General features: G+C 45.7%; 1 protein-coding gene across 1 annotated transcript in view; it reads right to left on the reverse strand.

The window, feature by feature from the left end:
• ARSB (arylsulfatase B) overlaps positions 1-13497 on the reverse strand; it is a 180906-nt gene extending 167409 nt beyond the window's left edge. The window contains exons 1-4 of the mRNA XM_073680176.1: positions 13146-13497; positions 5957-6143; positions 4502-4692; positions 54-261 (exon numbers count right to left, since the gene is read on the reverse strand). Coding sequence (XP_073536277.1) covers positions 54-261; positions 4502-4692; positions 5957-6143; positions 13146-13400 — 841 coding nt within the window. The 5' untranslated portion in view covers positions 13401-13497. The remainder of the gene's footprint in view (positions 1-53; positions 262-4501; positions 4693-5956; positions 6144-13145) is intronic.
• Between the last annotated feature and the right edge of the window lie 7610 nt (positions 13498-21107).

Here is a 21107-nt window from a genome sequence, read left to right on the forward strand (position 1 = left end):
GGAAATACATAAAGAAACCAAAATGACTTTTACATAAAATACTTGATATTTACCTGTAGAGAATATGAAAACTGTGTTGTCCCACAATCCATATTGCTTCAGAGCAGCAGTGACGTTTCCTACCGCCTCATCCAGAGCCGACATCACCCCGGCATAATGGCGCCTGTTCTGGTCATGGATGGAACTGTAAGGTTCTACGTATTCCTGTGGAACCTGAAGAGGCGAGTGGACGGCCTGATAAGGCAGGTAAAGGAACAGAGGCTGCAAGACAAGGAGGTCATCACTCAGACATCATCATTAGATGATCATTGTAGCCTATTGGTTGCATCTATCTTATAATGAATATCCACCTTTGAATGTTCTTTTGCTTTTTTTTACTCTAAAGAAGTCCAAAATTCAGAGCAAATGAAAATTGAGATTCGCTTTCAGTAAATTTAGGAGAATCAAAAGGCAAAACTTCATTTTGTTTTCCTTGTTGTATCCTATGGAATGGCGAATATGCAACTTAGTGAATCAGACCAAAATCATTTGCTCATTCCTGATGTTCATACATGAAAGTCAATGATAAAGCAGTATGCAATCCCCTCCTCAGCTCCCCCTAGTGGCTTCTTGCAGCAAGCCAGAATGTTATCGTTTAACTTAAGGTTTATGCAGGGGAATAGGAGGTCAGAAACATTCACCCCTTCACCCCCGGGCAATTTTTGCGGCCCTTCTTCCCACAGCCATAACTTTTTTTTATTTTTCGGTCAATATGGCCATGTGAGGGTTTCGCGGAACAAGTTGTACTTTTGAACAACACCATTGGTTTTGCCATATCGTGTACTGGAAAATGAGAAAAAAATTCCAAGTGCAGTGAACAATTTAAAAAAAAAGTGCAATTCCACAGTTGTTTGTTTTATTACCACATTCACTATATGGTAAAACTGACCAGTCATTATGATTCCCCAGGCCATTATGAGTTCGAAGATACCAAACATGTATAAATTTTTTATTTTTTTTTCTCACCACTTAAATAAAAAAGTTGGTTAAAAAAAAAGGTCGCCATTTTCTGAGATAGCGTCTCCATTTTTCGCGCTACAAGCTGATGATGTTTTTTATTGATACCATTTTGGGGTAGATACGATGTTTTGATCGCCCGTTATTGTAGTGTTGCGGCGACCAAAGAAAGGTAATTCTGGTGTTTTAATTTTTTTCTCATTACGCCGTTTACAGATCGAATTAATTTTTTATACATTGATAAATTGGGCGATTCCAAATCTGTGTATATTTGATTTCTTTATGGTTTTATTTTGCATGGGGCGAAAGGGGGTGATTTAAACTTATATTTTTTTAGTATTTTTAAAAACTTTTTTTTTCACTTTTCCCTTGCTTTAATAGTCTTCATGGGAGACTAGAAGCTGCGATCATGAGATCGCCCATGTGCAGCAGATCACCTGCTAATAGCGCTGACCTCTGGGGGGCACTCATAGCATCCTGGCAATGACAACCGCAAGGGCCCTGGGTTGTCATCCCAACCCACGGTTATGTGACACGGGCGCCGATGCCCGGGACTTATGACGTCCTTCAGCGCCAGTCATTTAAATGCCGCTGACGGAGATTGACATTTAGGCCACGGCCCCACTTTCAGTATGCCATCAGTATTTTTTCTCAGGAGTGGGAGAGAAAACCAGGAGTGGGTGATAGAAACAAGTCACCAATTCCGCATTTATCACCCACTCCTGGTTTTCGCTCCCACTCCTGAGAAAGAATACTGACCGAATACTGATAGTGGGGCCGTGGCCTTACCATGTTAACAGCAACAGGTGGATCGCGATTCCACCGGCGGCTGTTAGGGGCACATGAGAGCTGTACAGATCAACTGTCATGTCCCCGGAAAGGTGCGGACTCATCGCCGGAGCCCACGCTGAAGGGAGAGACACGACATGTGCCATACATGTACGGCACATGTCGGAAAGGGGTTAAAGGGGTTTTCCAGGCTGAATATAAATTTCTGCAGTCATGCTATATGACAGCAGATTACTGAATCCTTACAGTGTGTAATATGCGCACAGTCAAGGCTCTCCTCTACTGCCAGCTTGAGCGGTCATCACATGACTAAAGTATGTGATTAGCATATTTGCAGCCATGTGCTGATCTGCTTCTCATCCGATTCTCTCAATATAGGATGATGTTTGGTATGTGACCACCAGTATTCGAATCGCATACCGGTGATGCCCTGACATCCCCTAGATCTGGCAATAGAGGGGCACCCTGACTGTGTGCATATGACTTGACTACTGCGACCTCCGGCTCTGTGGCCTCCCTTCCAACACTCTTGCACCCCTCCAATCCATCCTAAACTCTGCTGCCAGACTAATCCACCTGTCCCCCCGCTATTCCCCGGCCTCTCCTCTCTGCCAATCTCTTCATTGGCTCCCCTTTGCCCAGAGACTCCAGTTCAAAACCCTAACCATGATATACAAAGCCATCCATAACCTGTCTCCTCCATATAGCTCTGACCTAGTCTCCCGGTACATACCTGCACGAAACCTCCGATCCTCACAAGATCTCCTTCTCTACTCCTCTCTTATCTCCTCCTCCCATAATCGCATACAAGATTTCTCCCAAGCATCCCCCTACTCTATGTATACCCCTTTTTCACATGTAAAGAGCCATGGAATAAATGGCGCTATAATAATGTAGCGCCCCGAGGGTTCGGTCGCTACAGAGGTATTGCATCTCACCCAGAGGTGTGATATCTCACTTCCAGGTAAGGATGGAGTGTGGCTCAGGACCCTAACACCCACATGCACTACACCACATTTCCGGGGGACAGGGCGACAATGCTCCCAAGAGTGAGCACAACTGTCCCTGTCCCTGGCTGGAGTGGGGGGAGGGAACACCTAGAAAGGGGGAACCCGGTAGTGTGTGGGTGGGGAGAGTAGATTCAGGGTGCACTGAAAAGTAGGAGTATAAAAGGTGGGCACCATCTTGGAGTCAGAGGAGAGAGTGCTGAGAGAGCAGAGAGAGAGAGAAGGAGAGTGGGAGCAGGGGCTCTGTACGAGCTCTGCTCCGCGCGCAGGCCAAGTCACAAGGCCTGGAGGAGAGGAACGGAGGAGGCTCCAGGAGCGGAGAGAAGGGACCCCAGGGGTGCAGACCGGCCAGTCGCCACCGTGCGCCCACCGCTACCAGAGTAGGGGGGTCAGGCCAAGAAAGGGAACCGGATCCCTCATCTAGTGGAAGAGAGCAACTACCCTCAGCTAGTAACCGGAGGCCGTGGCATTGCACGTGTTACGGCCCCTCACTACACCCGTTAGGAAGGCACCATATAGGGCCCAGGGAAACGGAACATACGTTTGCCCGCCAAGGCCCAAGGCAGCTGGACAGAAACGTGGTCAATTGTGGGGTACGACAGGCCAGAGAAAGGACACACGAAGGGGGTCCTGAAAAGCATTCCAAAGGTACCTGGGAGTTGGCCGAGCCCCTCACCTGGTGAGCACAGTACGACGTGGGCAGCCATTACCTGCAGAAGTGGCTTGGAGTGTAAAACTGTGAGTAAAGACCCTGGACTGCATCACTGGACTCTGAGTCATTACTGTTGCTCCCGTGCACCATCACCCCCACCATCTGCACTCACTGCCCTGAGGCTATACTCCTCCGGTGGGGAGTTATACTACCCTCTGCTGCGCACACAACATCAGCCTCAGCGGTCTGCCCCGCAGCGGCGGTTCTCAGTGACCGCAATCCACGGGTGGCGTAGTCGGACATTTAAACATTAAAAACCAAATAAACAGATCCTCCACTGGTTTGACCACCCTGAGCCACGGGACCGGGTCGCCGCCACGGAGACTACAAACCCCGTCAATAATAATAATAATAATAATAAAGCACACTGTCAGGATTCGGCAATCTGAAGTCACATATTAATGTGAGCTAATGCAGAAATTAATGTTCAACCTGGAAAACTCCTTAAGATTTTTCGCGCTATGAATAATGCACCGAGAAAGTACAAGACCTTGGATGGTGGGTATTCACTTTTGCACTCCTTATGTGGTGTTCCCACTTCCCACGATGAGTTTTTGGTGCCGAGTATTAAACTGACCTGTGGTGTGTGTTTCAAATCCACAACATGTCCATTTCTCTTGTGGGTACCCTGAGTTTTATGTGAAGATTTTTCTCATAGACTTCCATTACATGCGAAAAATCCGCAAGTATAAATCGCACATGCGTTTTTAGTGCGTTTCCGCCGCAGAAACACATAAAAATGCATGTAATCCGCACCTACTGGAACTTATCTGACCTCTACTATGGGCATACAGGTGATAGAAATGTAAATCTATACTTACAGAGGTTTGCTTGCTTTGAAATTGCTTTTTATTAAATTAGTTTTGACAAGCTTCCCGTCCGGGGGACGCGAAGAAATCCCAGCCTATCTACTTAATTTCCATATTCATCCCCTCCCCTGCACAGAATCCCTTTAACTACATACAACAACTGTGCAAATGTCCAACCATGTACTCACCGTCTCCGGCCTGTGATTAGCTATGAGATCCACGGCTCTTTCTGTAAATATGTGAGTGGAGTATTTCTTCTCATATCCTTTTGCTGCTGCTTCACCGTCTCGGAAATCTAGAGCGCACACTGTCTTATTGATACCCTTGATTTCATAACATCTTTCATGGGTATAATAATCCTCTCCGCCAGTAAGATATCCTGAAATGCAAATAAAGTCAGAAACATCTAAAAAAAAAAAAAAAAAAGTGAGATGACTATTGGGACTTTTATGGAAATTATTTTTCAGAGTTTTGCGGATCTAAAACTTGTGTTAGTGACCATATGTTATGGGTACAATTGGTCTTGTCATCTTTGAGACGTGCACGTATCTCCATAACGGCGATCACCTTCTATCCCTATCTTGGCTTTTGAGGCAGAGGATGAATGAAGAATTGGTTCTCTCTATTCATTTCTATGGGAGGGAGCAAAGCCAGCTAAGCAATTGTGTCCCAGGATGGGTGTGGCGCGTACAGCTGTCACATTGGACTAGTAAAACAGGTGTGCAAAAACAGACATCCACAGTTAAATGTATACATTTTAAAAATACATTTTTTCTATTTTTTTAACAAAAATCAAACCCTATCCCAAAAATCATGCGATAAGAAATGCAAGAACTGCAAAAGGGCGCTGTATTGGTGTGGTATGAACGCATGAAAATATTGAATAGTAAAACAGATGCAAAAATAAGCACACTTTGTGAGTTAGACAGTCGCAGTTAAAGGGACTGTCAGCATCGAATGACTGTTCAAACCAAGTACAGGCACTCGGTGCTTCATGGCCAATCATTTATATACACCTTCCCATCTGCTTGTTATATCTAGTGATAGAGAGATATAGATATAACAAGCAGATGGGAAGCTGTATATAAATGATTCCTGCCATGAAGCACCGAGCGCCTGCTCATGGTGGGAACGTAGCCTGGTTTATGGTTACTAGAGACAGTCATGATACATGTAATAAGTTTTACACTACAACCATGAATTTGTAAGGTGTGGTTAAGAATTTCTGTTTTTAAAGAGACAGTCGCAGAGTTCGGGCTCATGCTAATCTTTTGCTCTGAGCACAGACTGCAATGCACAGATTGTCTGCGGGTCTCCCGGCCAGAACTCAACAGCCTCATGTATGCCTATGAGGAAGTCTGCCTTCGTTAAGAGCAATTCACTTTTTTTACTGTTACATTGAACATGGCATCAGGTCAGAAGCTGGATTAGTTGAGCAGACTGATATATAAATTTGTGGGAAAAGATTCAGCAGTGAAATTTGGATTTTATTGATTCAATGCTCTGCTCTGTTTATACTTAGGAGTCCAGTGGGCGGTCTAATTCAGTGATTGACAGCTCTCTCTATCTGCACACTGACACAGAATGATAATAATGGACATTCTTTACATTAAAAGCTTAAGAATAAGAAAATATAGGAGTACCAAAATAAGTGTCGAATCCTCTGCGAGTTGGGAGGCAGTCATTTTTATAAATGCCAAGGTGCCATTTTCCCACCATGTGTGTGGTATATCCGGCTTCCTTCAGTAACTGAGGCAGCAGCTTTTCATCCAGAGGTAGACAATGGGGCTGACATGGCCAAATTATCTGATGCTGCAGACCTGTGTGAATCTTAGGAAAAGAAAAAAAAAAAAAGAGTGGGCCATATGTTATATGGAAGGAAAGCAAGACCTGTATTCCAGTGCACAAGGACGTAAATGACATGAAATCTCTAATTTCCCATTATAGGTATTTATTAGGGAGTCTTTATAGTCTCAGGTGAACATTCACATACAAGGACACACAGTGGAGAAAATAAGGATTTGATACACTGCCAATTTTGCAAAAAAGAAAAAATTACAGACCTCTCCATTCTTTGTAGGTGGGAAAACTTGCAAAACTCGGCAGTGTATCAAATATATGCTGTACTGTGGCAAATTTTACATTCAAAAAGTCAAATAGCGCTCATTCCTTTACGAACCCTGCTGTGCGCCCAAGCAGTGGTTTACCCCCCCATATGGGGTATTTGCGTGCTCAGGAGAAATTGCACAACAAATTTTGGGGTCCATTTTTTCCTGTTACCCTGGCAAAAATAAAAAATTGGGGTCTAAATTAACATTTTTGTGAAAAAAATTAAATGTACATTTTTTCTTCCATATTCCAAAAATTCCTGTGAAGCACCTGAAGGGTTAATAAACTTCTTGAATGTGGTTTTGAGCACCTTGAGGAGTGCAGTTTTTAGGATGGTGTCACTTTTTGGCATTTTCTGTCATAAAGGCCCCTCAAAGTTACTTCAAATGTGATGTGGTCCCTAAAAAAATGGTTTAGTAAATTTGCTGTAAAAATGAGAAATCGCTGGTCAACTTTTAACCCTTATAGCTCCCTAATAAAAAAAAAATGTTGGTTCCAAAATTGTGCTGAAGTAAAGTAGACATGTGGGAAATGTTATTTATTAACTATTTTGTGTGACATATCTCTCTGATTTAAGGGCATGAAAATTCAAAGTTTGAAAATTGAAAAATTTTCAAAATTTTCGCCAAATTTCCGATTTTTTCACAAATAAACGCAAGTGATATCGAAGAAATTTTACCACAATCATGAAGTACAATATGTCATGAAAAAACAGTCTCAGAGCCAGGGAGATCCGTTGAAGCGTTCCAGAGTAATTACCTCATAAAGTGACAGTGGTCAGAATTGGCCCGGTCATTAACGTGCAAACAACCTTCGGGGATAAAGGGGTGTATATATATATATATATATATATATATATATATATATATATATATATATACACACACACTGCTCAACAAAATAAAAAGAACACTTAAACAACAGAATATAACTCCAAGTAAATCAAACTTCTGTGAAATCAAACTGTCCACTTAGGAAGCAACACTGATTGACAATCAATTTCACATGCTGTTGTGCAAATGGAATAGGCAATAGATGGAAATTATTGGCAATTATCAAGACACCCTCAATAAAGGAGTGGTTCTGCAGGTGGGGACCACAGACCACGTCTCAGTACCAATGCTTTCTGGCTGATGTTTTGGTCACTTTTGAATGTTGGTTGTGCTTTCACACTCGTGGTAGCATGAGACGGACTCTACAACCCACAGAAATTGCTCAGGTAGTTCAGCTCATCCAGGATGGCACATCAATGCGAGCTGTGGCAAGAAGGTTTGCTGTGTCTATCAGCGTAGTGTCCAAAGGCTGGAGGCGCGACCAGGAGACGGGCCAGTACACCAGGAGACGTGGAGGGGGCCGTAGGAGGGCAACAACCCAGCAGCAGGAGCACTACCTCCGCCTTTGTGCAAGGGGGAACAGGAGGAGCACTGCCAGAGCCCTGCAAAATGACCTCCAGCAGGCCACAAATGTGCATGTGTCTGCACAAACGGTTAGAAACAGACTCCATGAGGGTGGTATGAGGGCCCGACGTCCACAGATGGGGGTTGAGCTCACAGACCAACACCGTGCAGGATGCTTGGCATTTGCCACAGAACACCAGGATTGGCAAAGTCGCCACTGGCGCCCTGTGCTCGTCAGTGGTTCACACTGAGCACGTGACAGAGTCTGGAGAAGCCGTGGAAAGTGATCTGCTTCCTGCAACATCCTTCAGCATGACCGGTTTGGCAGTGGGTCAGTAATGGTGGGGAGTGGAATTTCTTTGGAGGGCCGCATAGCCCTCCATGTGCTCGCCAGAGGTAGCCTGACTGCCATTAGGTACCGAGATGAGATCCTCAGACCCCTTGTGAGACCATATGCTGGTGCGGTTGGCCCTTGCTTCCTCCTAATGCAGGACAATGCCAGACCTCATGTGGCTGGAGTGTGTCAGTAGTTCCTGCAAGATGAAGGCATTGAAGCTATGGACTGACCCGCCCGTTCCCCAGACCTGAATCCGCTTGAGCACATCTGGGACATCATGTCTCGCTCCATCCACCAATGTCACGTTGCACCACAGACTCTCCAGGAGTTGGCGGATGCTTTAGTCCAGGTCTGGGAGGAGATCCCACAGGAGACCATCCACAACCTCATCAGGAGCATGCCCAGGCGTTGTAGGGAGGTCATACAGGCACGTGGAGGCCACACACAATACTGAGCCTCATTTTGACTTGTTTTAAGGACATTACATCAAAGTTGGATCAGCCTGTAGTGTGTTTTTCCACTTTAATTTTGGGGGTGACTCCAAATCCAGGCCTCCATTGGTTAATAAATTTGATTTCCATTGATGATTTTTGTGTGATTTTGTTGTCAGCACATTCAACTTTGTACAGAACAAAGTATCCAATGAGAATATTTCATTCATTCAGATCTAGGATGTGTTATTTGAGTGTTCCCTTTATTTTTTGAGCAGTGTATGTATACTAATATATATATATTTTTTTCATCTTTTACATTTTAAAAATTACAGAAAGGGAAATGGGCAGATGCAAACGTTTTGGCACCCTGCATGATTAGTACCTAGTAACATCCCCTTTTGCAGGTATCACAGCTTGTAAACGCTTTTTGTAGCCAGACAAGTCTTTCAATTCTTGTTCGAGGGATTTTCATCCATTCTTCCATGGAAAATTCCTTCAGTTCTGTGAGATTCCTGGGTCGTCTTGAATGCACTGCTATTTTGAGGTCTAGCCACAGATTTTCAATGAGGTTCAGATCAGGGGACTGTGAGGGCCATTTTAAAACCTTCAGCTCGCTCCTTTTGCGGTAGTCTATTGTGGATTTTGACGTGTGTTTAGGATCATTATCCATATGTAGAAGCCATCCTCTTTCAACTTCAGCTTTTTTACAGATGGTGTTATGTTTGCATCAAGAATTTGTTGAAATTTCATTGAATCCAATCTTCCTTCTACCCATGAAATGTTCCTCGTGCCATTGGCTGCAACACAACCCCTAAGCATGATTGATCAACCCCCATGCTTAATGGCTGGCGAGATGTTCTTTTCCCTCCACATGTACATTGTGGCCAAAGAGTTCTATTTTCACCTCATCGGTTCACAGGACTTGTTTCCAAAATATATCAGGCTTGTTTAGATGTTCTTTTGCATACTTCTGACGCTGAATTTTATGGTGAGGATGCAGGAAAGGTTTTCTTCTGATCACTCTTCCATGAAGGACATATTTGTGCAGGTGTCTCTGAACAGTAGAACAATGTAGCACAACTCCAGAGTCTGCTATGCTAAATCTTCCTGAATGTCTTTTGCAATCAAGCGGGGGTTCTGATTTGCCTCTCTAGCAATCCTATGAGCAGCTCTCACTGAAATTTTGCTTTGTCTTCCAGATCTTATCTTGACCTCCACTGTTCCTGTTAACTGTCATTTTTTTATTACATTTTTAACTGTGGAAAGGGCAAGGGTGCCCAAACTTTTACATGCCACTGCCTTTAATCATGAAAAAAAAATGGCAAAATGTGCATATATTAAAAAAACAAAGCATAATGCTCACACGTTTCGGGTAGAAAAATCCTTAATCATAGCTGGCATCCATGATTAGGGATTTTTCTACTGGAAACATGGAAGCATTACATTTTTGATTTTTTTTTTTTTTTAATATGTGCACATTCTGCCAAATTCTTTTATTCTGTATTATTAAAGACTAAGTTTTCACTACTTTCCCTTTGACGCTGGAGAACACCCCCATTTTTGGACCATTGAGAACTTAAAAGTAACGACTTAACTTTATTAGTGCAGCGCACACAACAGTACAGCGCACACAACACACATTAGTACAGCGCACACAACACACAAGCGCACATCACTCAATAGTGCAGCGCACACTACACAATAACATCACACAATAGTGCAGCGCACACAACACACAATAGTGCAACGCACACACAACACACAATAGTGCAACGCACACACAACACACAATAGTGCAGCGCACACATCACACAATAGTACAGCGCACACATCACACAATAGTACAGCGCACAATAGTACAGCGCACACACAACACACAATAGTGCAGCGCACACACAACACACAATAGTGCAGCGCACACAACACACAATAGTACAGCGCACACAACACACAATAGTACAGCGCACACCTCACACAATAGTACAGCGCACACATCACACAATAACAACACACAATACTACAGCGCACACACAACACACAATAGTGCAGCGCACACAACAGTACAGCGCACACACAACACACAATAGTGCAACGCACACACAATAGTGCAGCGCACACATCACACAATAGTACAGCGCACACATCACAGTACAGCGCACACATCACACAATAGTACAGCGCACACACAACACACAATAGTACAGCGCACACATCACACAATAACAACACACAATAGTGCAGCGCACACAACACACAATAGTGCAACGCACACACAACAGTACAGCGCACACACAACACACAATAGTACAGCGCACACACAACAGTACAGCGCACACACAACACACAATAGTACAGCGCACACATCACACAATAGTACAGCGCACACATCACACAATAACAACACACAATAGTGCAGCGCACACAACACACAATAGTGCAACGCACACACAACACACAATAGTGCAACGCACACACAACACACAATAGTGCAGCGCAAACAACACACAATAGTGCAGCGCACACATCACACAATAACACACAAGAGTACAGCGCACACATCACACAATAACAACACAATAGTACTGCAAACACAACACACAATAACAACACACAATAGTGCAGCGCACACATCACACAATAACAACACACAATAGTACAGCGAAGACAATACACAATAGTGCAGCGCACACATCACACAACAACACACAATAGTACAGCGCACACATCACACAATAACAACACACAATAGTACAGCAAACACAACACACAATACACTGTGTTCCAAATTATTATGCAAATAATATTTTCTCAGATTTTCCCAAATTACCTATATGAATTGCAGTCATTGTAATTTTCCAGTCAAATAACTATTCGAGTACAATTGAAAGGTTTTTGTACAAACTGCCTATGATAACAGTATATTTTTTAAAAAATAAAAAACTCAAACTGCATGTTTCAAATTACTATGCGCAGCAGAGTTTTCAACCTTTTCATTTTAATAAAGAACAAAAAAATGGTAATTTTTGAAATTATAAGCATTAGCAGGTTATTACAAACTGAAATCAAACAGTTTTCAACTCAAAACTTTATTCTAGGTGATGTTACATTTGCACATAGGACCGCTTGTTCGAAAGGAGCTTCTGAACTCTCTCTCGTCCATTGAATTTGTCAGGTTATGGATGGTTTCTGCTTCAATTGTTTTGCATGAGGACAGAATACCCTCCCAGAGCTGTTGCTTAGATGTGAACTGCCTCCCACCATCATAGACACTCCTTTTGATGATGCTCCAGAGGTTCTCAATGAGGTTGAGGTCAGGGGAGCATGGGTGCCACACCATAAGTTTGTCCCCTTTTATGCCCATAGCAGCCAGAGATGCAGATGTGTTATGTGCAGCATGAGACGGGGCATTATCATGCATGAAAATGATCTTGCTGCGGATTGAACGGTTCTTCTTCTTGAACCATGGAAGGAAGTGCTGTTTGAGAAACTCAACATACATTATGGAGTTCATCTTTACCCCTTCAGGGATCCTAAAAGGGCCGACAATCTCTCTCCCCATGATTCCAGCCCAAAACATTACTCCACCTCCTCCTTGTTAGCGCCGTAGCCGTGTTTGCATGGGGTGTCCATCAACCAGCCATCCTCCACTCCATCCATCTGGACCATCGAGATCATTTCATGCATGATAATGCCCCGTCTCATGCTGCACATAACACATCTGCATCTCTGGCTGCTGTGGGCATAAAAGGGGACAAACTTATGGTGTGGCACCCATGCTCCCCTGACCTCAACCCCATTGAGAACCTCTGGAGCATCATCAAAAGGAGTGTCTATGATGGCGGGAGGCAGTTCACATCTAAGCAACAGCTCTGGGAGGGTATTCTGTCCTCATGCAAAACAATTAAAGCAGAAACCATCCATAACCTGACAAATTCAATGGACGAGAGAGTTCAGAAGCTCCTTTCGAACAAGGGGTCCTATGTGAAAATGTAACATCACCTAGAATAAAGTTGTGTGTTGAAAACTGTTTGATTTCAGTTTGTAATAACCTGCTAATGCTTATAATTTCAAAAATGAACATTTTTTTGTTCTTTATTAAAATGAAAAGGTTGAAAACTCTGCTGTGCATAATAATTTGGAACATGCATTTTGAGTGCAGTTTGAGTTTTTTTATTTTTTAAAAAATATACTGTTATCATAGGCAGTTTGTACAAAAACCTTTCAATTGTACTCTAATAGTTATTTGACTGGAAAATTACAATGACTGCAATTCATATAGGTAATGTGGGAAAATCTGAGAAAATATTATTTGCATAATAATTTGGAACACAGTGTAGTACAGCGCACACATCACACAATAACAACACACAACAGTACAGCGCACACAACAACACACAATAAATAGTACAGCGCACACAACACACAATCACAACACACAATAGTGCAGCGCACATCACACCCCCCTCCTGTCACGGCAGCTCCCTAGATCACATGTCCACAAGATCACATGACTTGGAGAGCTGCTAGAGCGCATCCCACCGTCCCCGGTGCTGACCTGGTAGCGGCCGCTGAGCAGCTGGCTGCGGGAGGGGGTGCACAGCGGCTGCACGTAGTACGCCCCCAGCTCCACGCCCTGTGCGCACAGACAGTCCAGGTTCGGGGTTCTGATCTCGGAGCCGTGGAAGCCGACATCATGCCAGCCCAGGTCGTCAGCTAGGACGAAAACTATGTGTGGTGGGACAGCAGCAGTGAGGGCGGCCTGGCAGAGGACGAGGGCAGCCCAGCTCAGCAGCCTCCTCAGCCCCGGCATGGTGGTGGGAACACACTGCCCGCGCACTGCTCTACCGGGGAGGTCGTGCAGGAACTGACAGCTCGTCCCGCCCCCTTAGCATCCGCACCGCCCCTCCTGCCATCAGCCCCGCCCCTCCTGCCATCAGCTCCGCCCCTTCTTGCCTTCCGCCCCGCCCCCTTCTGCCCTCCGCTCCGCCCACGGTGGACACTCCCCGCCTGAGACAGCTATAGGAGAAAATGAGTTATAAGGCCAGGAAAAGCCGGTCATGTGCAGTGTGCAGGGGGTGTGGGGCCGGGACCGACGGCAAAGAAATCTATAAAAAAAATGAACATAAGTTATTGGTTATTGGTGATATAAACAGGTTTATTGTATATGTTCATTCCCCGCCTACCAAGCACAGGCTGTGTAATCTGCACCTGTCTATGGGCTACATGTTCATCCACCTATTATCCAGGGGCCTAACTACAGTGGGTGCAGATGGAAGCAGATAACAGAAAGCAGCAGCAGAGACACAGGCAGAACAGTCTATTTCCTTTCTTTAACAAACCAATGTGAATGATACAACACGTATAATAAATATCGGGAATGCTGTGATTGTAACAGCAATATAGTAGGACTTGGCACATGAATGCACTGGACTTCAGGGATCGATTCCGTTTACAATGATCTACTGGAGGGAAGGGGAACTATGGTGTCAATGATACCGGGCGAGGGGCCGTCTTAGAAATCCTTTCCAGTACTCTGTTCCTGTCACAAATCGGCACCTGCTCCTCCTGTCACCTGTCATCCTCTGTTCTCTGGCGTCTGCTGGGCCCTGTCTGATTACTGTCTTTGCCTCTATTTGCGCCCGATACCATATATTCTTGCCAGAGGTAATGGCCCGTCTCGCGTGTCCTTCCTGTTCACCGACCTGACCGTGAATCTCCAACCTGACACCTCCAGAGCTTCTGAGACATCCTGCCTCTGGCACGCACGCCTGAGAGCCATGCCGCCATAACTCACTCCCATCCTGTGGACCGATGTCATTCAGGTGAAGAAACTTTACTGGCGTCGCTCGGATCTTGACTGTCGACATCTGAACTGGGAACCTTGACTGGCGTCGCTCGAGTCCTCGTGGCTTGACCTTCGATGTCTGAGCTGGGTAAGTCCGCGGCCCTTCTCTTTCTCACAGGAACTCTGGAAGCTGCTGATGCTCCTTCCGTCTCTCTTCTTGGCATCAAAATCACCTCAGCCGTTGCGCTCGCGCTCTTTTTCTCCTGAACTGGTTTCCCTGACATCACCTTACCCACAGTCCACACCAATCCTGTCCCCTCTGCTACACTTCTTTACCATTCTGGTTCCGCATTGTTTTGTCTCCTTACATTCCTCCCTTCTTTTATCTTGCCAGTCCCTGGGCGAGAGAAGTTTACAGATGTGTGCTGTTTCTTTAAAGGTTGTCCAACTTATGCCAAGAGCCGCATACATTCCTGAGTTTTCTGTTGGATTTGCGTCCAGAATAATTCATCTTGTGCGTACCGCATAGGAGGAATGCCTGCATTGGCTCGTTCTGTCCTGCGCGGTCCCTCTGATAGGGGTTCTTCTGAGAAATCCAAGGTTCCAGTTAGTTCACTGGGCATCAGCTCCGGTAGTTTCATTGGTATATTGATCCATCCTTCGTCATAATCGGCAGCCGGTTCGGTAACTGATTCTAGTGGGGCCTTCAGGGGGAACACCTTCTCACACTTCTCTGTCTCAGAAAGACATGGGCGAAGCATATTCCTGTGCAATACTCACGCCGGGGCACTGTCTTCTCCTTCAGATCAGACATCATAAACTGGGCTATTTCGGTGGACTCGCTTTACAATTCGATAGGGCACTTCCTCCCACCGGTAATCTAGCTTATTCTTGGGTCGCTTGGTATGTATCAACACTCGCTCTCCTGCCTGAAGGGGTTCTTCCTGTGTCGTAGCTATGATGGGGTATTCTACTTCCTTAAAGGGGTTTTCCCCTCAAACAAAAGTTCATTTTAAAACTTGGCTGTGTCTGACAGTGTACAGAACATACCACAGCTCCTGGGCAGGGGAGGAAGCAAAAGACGATACAGACATTACAGCAGGGGATCGCAGAGGATTCATTTTGTGAGGTAAAACATTTCCCTGCCTGTTTTTAAACAATATTTTACCTCACAAAATGAATCCTCTGCGATCCCCTGCTTTAATGTCTGTATTGTCTTTTGCTTCCTCGCCTGCCCAGGAGCCGTGGTATGTTCCGTACACGGTCAGATACAGCCAATTTTTAAAATGAACTTTCGTTCGTGGGAAAACCCCTTTAAGTTTTTGCTCCACCTAGCATATGCAATCACCTGTTCTTTGCCTTCTTGAATTTGCGCTTATACTGCTCATAGGCCGTACAGACTTCCATCCGTGTATATTAAGAAGGGTTGGGAGAAGTCGGCATAGGCCAATATGGGGGCGTTGGTTAATGCCATCTTCAAGGCACAAAAGTCTTCTTCCTGGCGAGGCCCTCCACTGAATGGCGCTTTGCTATGTCCCCCGGCTGATCCTCTCAAAAGCTCGTGGAGTGGGGTCGCTATTTTGGCAAAATCTTTGATGAATCTTCGATAGTAACCTGCCAGGCCTAGAAATGCTCTTAGTTCTCTTACATTAGTTAGAATGGGCCATTTCTGCTCAGCCGACACTTTTTCGGGGGTGGGATAGACGCCAGCACTGGAGACGGTGTCCTACATACTCAATTTCCCTCTGGAATAAATTACATTTCCAAGGTTTAATCTTCAGCCCATGCTTTTGAGGTCTCTCTAGCACATGCTATAATCGACTGAGATTTTCTTCAAAGGGGGAGGAGAATACTATGATGTCGTCCAGATAAACCAGGGTTGCTTCGAAATTTAGATCCCCATGGCATCTCTCCATCAACCATTGAAACATTCCAGGTGCGTTAGTTAGGCCAAAGAGCATCCGGTTGAACTCAAATAAACCTATGGAAAGGATGAAAGCAGTCTTGGTGCGATCCTTAACAGCCATAGGGACCTGCCAGTTGCTGCTGGCCAGATCGAGGGAGGAGAAGTACTTACCTTACCCAAGCGAGGACAGGGACTCTTCAATCCATGGTAGGGGATAGGAATAATAACATATGGGACAAGAGATCTTTTACTTCTTGATACATCTGTGGCGGAACCTTGCGGTATCTCTCTCTGATGGGAGTGGTGTCTCCCGTAGGGATCTCATGCTGGATTGCCTCAGTGCGCCCGAAATAGTCTTCATGACGAGCAAACACCCCGTAATAATGCTGCAGTAGGCCCTTAATTTGCCCCACTTGCTCTGGGCAAAATTCTGTAAGGTCAACCTCCATCTGTTCTAGGAGCGAGCGACCAATCCGGGCTCCCTCTTCTTTCACTTCATGGATCTCCTTCCATGGGTGTCAGCTCAATGGAATCGGGTTTGGGAAGATCCTTGGACATTCCGTTTACCTGTTCAATTTCCTTCCAAGGGTTCAACTGTAAATTTATTTCGCTCAAATTAGCGTAGCGTACCGGCACACGTCCATGCCACTCTTTGGCGAGAGTATGGGCGACCAGGAGTCCAGGAATTGTTTCATTCTATGGGCTCAATCTGCACCTCCACCCCCTCGATTGATACGCAGGCCCTTACAGGGCGGGTGAGTATGGTTTGTCCGATGGGTAGAGTCATGGCAGCTTCCAGAGGTATAATTACTTTGCCAAGAAGCTGAGAGGTGTCTGGAACTGACTCACTCGGATGAGTTGTTGAAAACCCCTTTGTCTAGCGTGACACCTAGTCACGCTATTCCGGTTGCCTCTTTGTGGCCCACCAATCAGGATCTCCCCTACTTCCTTCAGGATATTCATTCCCAATGTCACTATGGGCCCAGGACTTATCGGACCTTTCACCAACACAATTCCTTTTTTTCATAATTCTCATACGCACATACGGACAGTCATCCACACCACCCCGGCCACTGGAATAGGGAGCTGATTGGCAGCTGCTAGTCTAATATTCGGCCCTTGTTAGACCAGCCGACCGCAGGGAAGGGAGCATGGAAGTATTCTTTGGGTATGGTGGTCACCTGAGACCTCATGTCCATTAAACATTGAATGTGTTTCCCATCAACTTCAGCCAAAGTCACTCTTTCAGAGACAATATCTTCAGAGCCTTCCTCCCCTTCTTCTGGGGAATAGTACCCCACGGTATGCTCCTAAACCTTGGGGCTTTTCAGTTTAAAGGATGGCCCCTTCTTCCTTGGCTCTGACTCTGGCACTCTCAAGATATGTACCCTCGGCCACCACAGTTCCAGCATTCAGCTCTTCGCTCTTCCGTCAGGCGACGGACCTGAGATGATGAATCTGGGGGTTTAGAATACTCTCCTTGTTCCTGCTCCTTATATCTAGGTGGGGGGTTGTCCCTTGTCGAATTACTGGAGATCCCTTTTGAAGTTGCGTAGCTCTCCTCGAATATCTCTGATCTCCTGACGTAATTCTCGTGCCCAGTCCAGTTCTTTGCTGGCAACTTCTGAGGTGGTAACCACCTGGTGACTCCGAACAGTGCCCATCAAGGCGGGTGCCTCTCTTTCTCAGACTCGTGCCTCAGCCCCGATCTCCAAGAAACTCATGTCCGGGTTAGTTCGTAGCCGTACCTTCAGGGCGTGCCACAAATAGGGATCCCTTAATCTGGCAACAAATTGACCCCGCATGACTTCGTCTAAGAATCCTAGCCCTCGGTATTCCTCATGAGTCTTCTTGGTGATATAGGCCGTCTTCTCCTGCAGAGCATTGACATACTGCACTATAGTCTCATCTTCCCCTTGAACTCATTTAAATAAGCGAATGCGTAAGTTACCAAGGTCAGTAGTGTCACCGTGCATATCTTCCAGAATCCCAATCACTTTCTATTGTGTCGCGGTCCGTAGGTTGTCGGTACATAACATTCTGTCAAGCCTCTCCATCAAGAGTCAGTAAGGCCAGCTCCGCCTGCATGACTGGGGTCATAGGGTACATTTGGACCATGCTTTACAGTCTCTCTACCCAATCCTACAACGGTAAATTATTCCCAGTGAATTTGGGTAGGTTACTGAACATATCCCCCAGGGGAATACTTCCCCTGACAAGCCCGCCATGTCCGCACTGCCACTTCCGCACTGGAATGTTGCATCCTGCCGACTATGCCAAATTGTAAGCAGGTAACAGAATGCAACAGGGGAGACACAGGTGGAACAGCAGTATATTTCCTTTATTTAACAAACTAATATTAATGATAAAACACGTATAATACAATCATAATGTTCCCAATATTTAACAGAAATATAGCAGGAATTGGCACAACAGTATAAATTATAAGAATGCACTAGAATTCAGGGATCGGATTCTGTTTAAAATGATCTACCGGGCGAGGGGCCGTCTTAGAAATCCTTGCCAGTACTCTGTTGCTGTCACAAATTGGCACCCGTTCCTCCTGTCACCTTCTATTCTCTTTACCGGTGCTGCTCTGGCATCTGCTGGGCCCTGTCTGACTATTGTCTTTCCCTCTATTTGCGCCCAATACCTTATATTCTTGCCAGAGATAAGGGCCCGTCTCGCGTGTCTTTCCTGTTCATCGGCCTGACTGTGAATCTCCGACCTGACACCTCCAGAACTTCTGCGACTTCCTGACGCTGACGCACACACCTGAGAACCGTGCCGCTGTAGCTCACTCCTATCCTGTGGATCGACGTCATTCAAGTGAAGAACCTTGACTGGCGTCATTCGGGTGTTCGGGCCTTGACTGTCAACGTCTGGGCTGGGAACCTTGAAAGGCTTCGTTCGGGTCTTCGGGGTGTAGTGATCGTACTCACTTGGGTGCGATGAGAGACAAACAGGAGGCATGTTCCTTTAAATGTCCATAGCGGTTTATTGGCTTCATAAACTGTCAAAAGCAAAATGCAAACAAACAGCCTTTAGTGCAGGCAAAGACAAAGAAAACCTTTTAGCAAAGTCTCTGCTTAGCCAGCGCTGTGGTCACACAGGCTGGTAGGCATACAGTACGCGCCCCCTTCTGGAGACAACAACACACAGGAGGCCTTCTCCCTCCAGACACACAGACCATGTGCCAAACAACAGCCTCCATTAAATAGGCTGTTAACCACACCCAGAGGTGAGGTATGTAGGTAGCCACATCCGCCCATCTCTCAAACTACCCGAAACCCGGTCCCAGGTGCACCAATTAGTCCTCTTAGTGCGTGCGTGCACTAGAGAAAACACTCTGGGTTACATCACAGAGACCAGCCATCTCTGTGATACATACCTCCCACCTTACATACCTCCCCCCCCTTTGCCTAAAGTCATGGGGCTTGGCACCTTCTACTACCAGACAGGGGATTCGCGAGAGGGCATCAGCATTACCATGTAGCTTCCCTGCTCTATGCTCTACATGGAAGTTGAAGTTCTGTAGGGCTAAAAACCAGCGGGTGACCCTGGCATTTTTTCCCTTTGTTTCCCTTTAGGGCAGCATGGTGGCTCATTGGTTAGCACTGCAGCCTTGCAGCGCTGGGGTCCTGAGTTCAAATCCCACCAAGGACAACATCTGCAAGGAGTTTGTATGTTCTCCCTGTGTTTGCGTGGGTTTCCTCTGGCTTCCCTGGTTTCCTCCCACACTCCACAGACATACTGATAGGGAATTTAGATTGTGAGCCCCAATGGGGATAGCCATGATAATGTATGTAAAGTGCTGCGGAATATGTTGGCGCTATATAAAAATACAGATTATTATTATTATTTCCCTCATCCATCTGAGTGGGGCATGGTCGGATATTAATCTAAATTTTCGACCTAACAGATAGTACCGTAACGTGTCCACCGCCCATTTTATGGCCAAGCACTCCTTCTCTATGACGGAATAATTTTTCTCGCAGGAGGAAAGCTTTCTACTCAGGTAGAGGACAGGGTGCTTCTCCCCGTGTATCTCCTGGTAAAGGACTGCTCCTAAACCCACATCTGAGGCATCTGTCTGGAGTATAAACTCTTTCTTGAAGTTGGGGGCAACCAGGACCGGTTGCCTACACAGAGCCACTTTCATCTCTTGAAAGGCCGTCTCCACTTCTGCAGTCCACTTGGCCATGGCTGATTTTGTCCCCTTAAGGAGGTCCGTCAGTGGTGCAGCCATCATGGCAAAGTTTGGGATGAACCTCCTGTAGTATCCCATGATTGCCAGGGAGGCTCTAACTTGCTTTTTTGACAGCAGTCTCGGCCAAGTTTGGATTGCTTCCACTTTAGTAATTTGGGGTTTGATCTAGCCTCTACCCACTACATATCCAAGGTACTTGGCTTCTTCTTTCCCCATGGCACATTTCTTCGGGTTTATTGAAAACCCCGCCTTCCTCAGATCATTAAACACCGCCTGGAGCTTTTCCAGATGACTCTCCCTTTTCTATGGCCTTCCTCAGCATATTTTTCAGAGTCTTGTTAAACCTTTCCACAAGGCCATCTGTCTGAGAATGATATACTGAAGCCTCAGTTGGGAGATTTGCAGGACTTTGCATAACTCCCTCATCATCTTACTCATAAAGGGAGTTCCCTGGTCGGTCAGGATCTCCTTTGGTAAGCCTGTTCGGGAAAAAACGTGGACCAATTCGTGGGCTATACTCTTTGCGGAGGAGTTTCTCAGTGGAATCGCTTCAGGATAGCGGATGCCATAGTCCAGGATAACCAATATACACTGTGTGCAGAATTATTAGGCAAGT

This window comes from Phyllobates terribilis, unplaced genomic scaffold, assembly GCF_046119375.1.
Source record: "Phyllobates terribilis strain yellow unplaced genomic scaffold, ASM4611937v1 Scaffold_1__5_contigs__length_1240528914, whole genome shotgun sequence".
NCBI classification, from domain to species: domain Eukaryota; kingdom Metazoa; phylum Chordata; class Amphibia; order Anura; family Dendrobatidae; genus Phyllobates; species Phyllobates terribilis.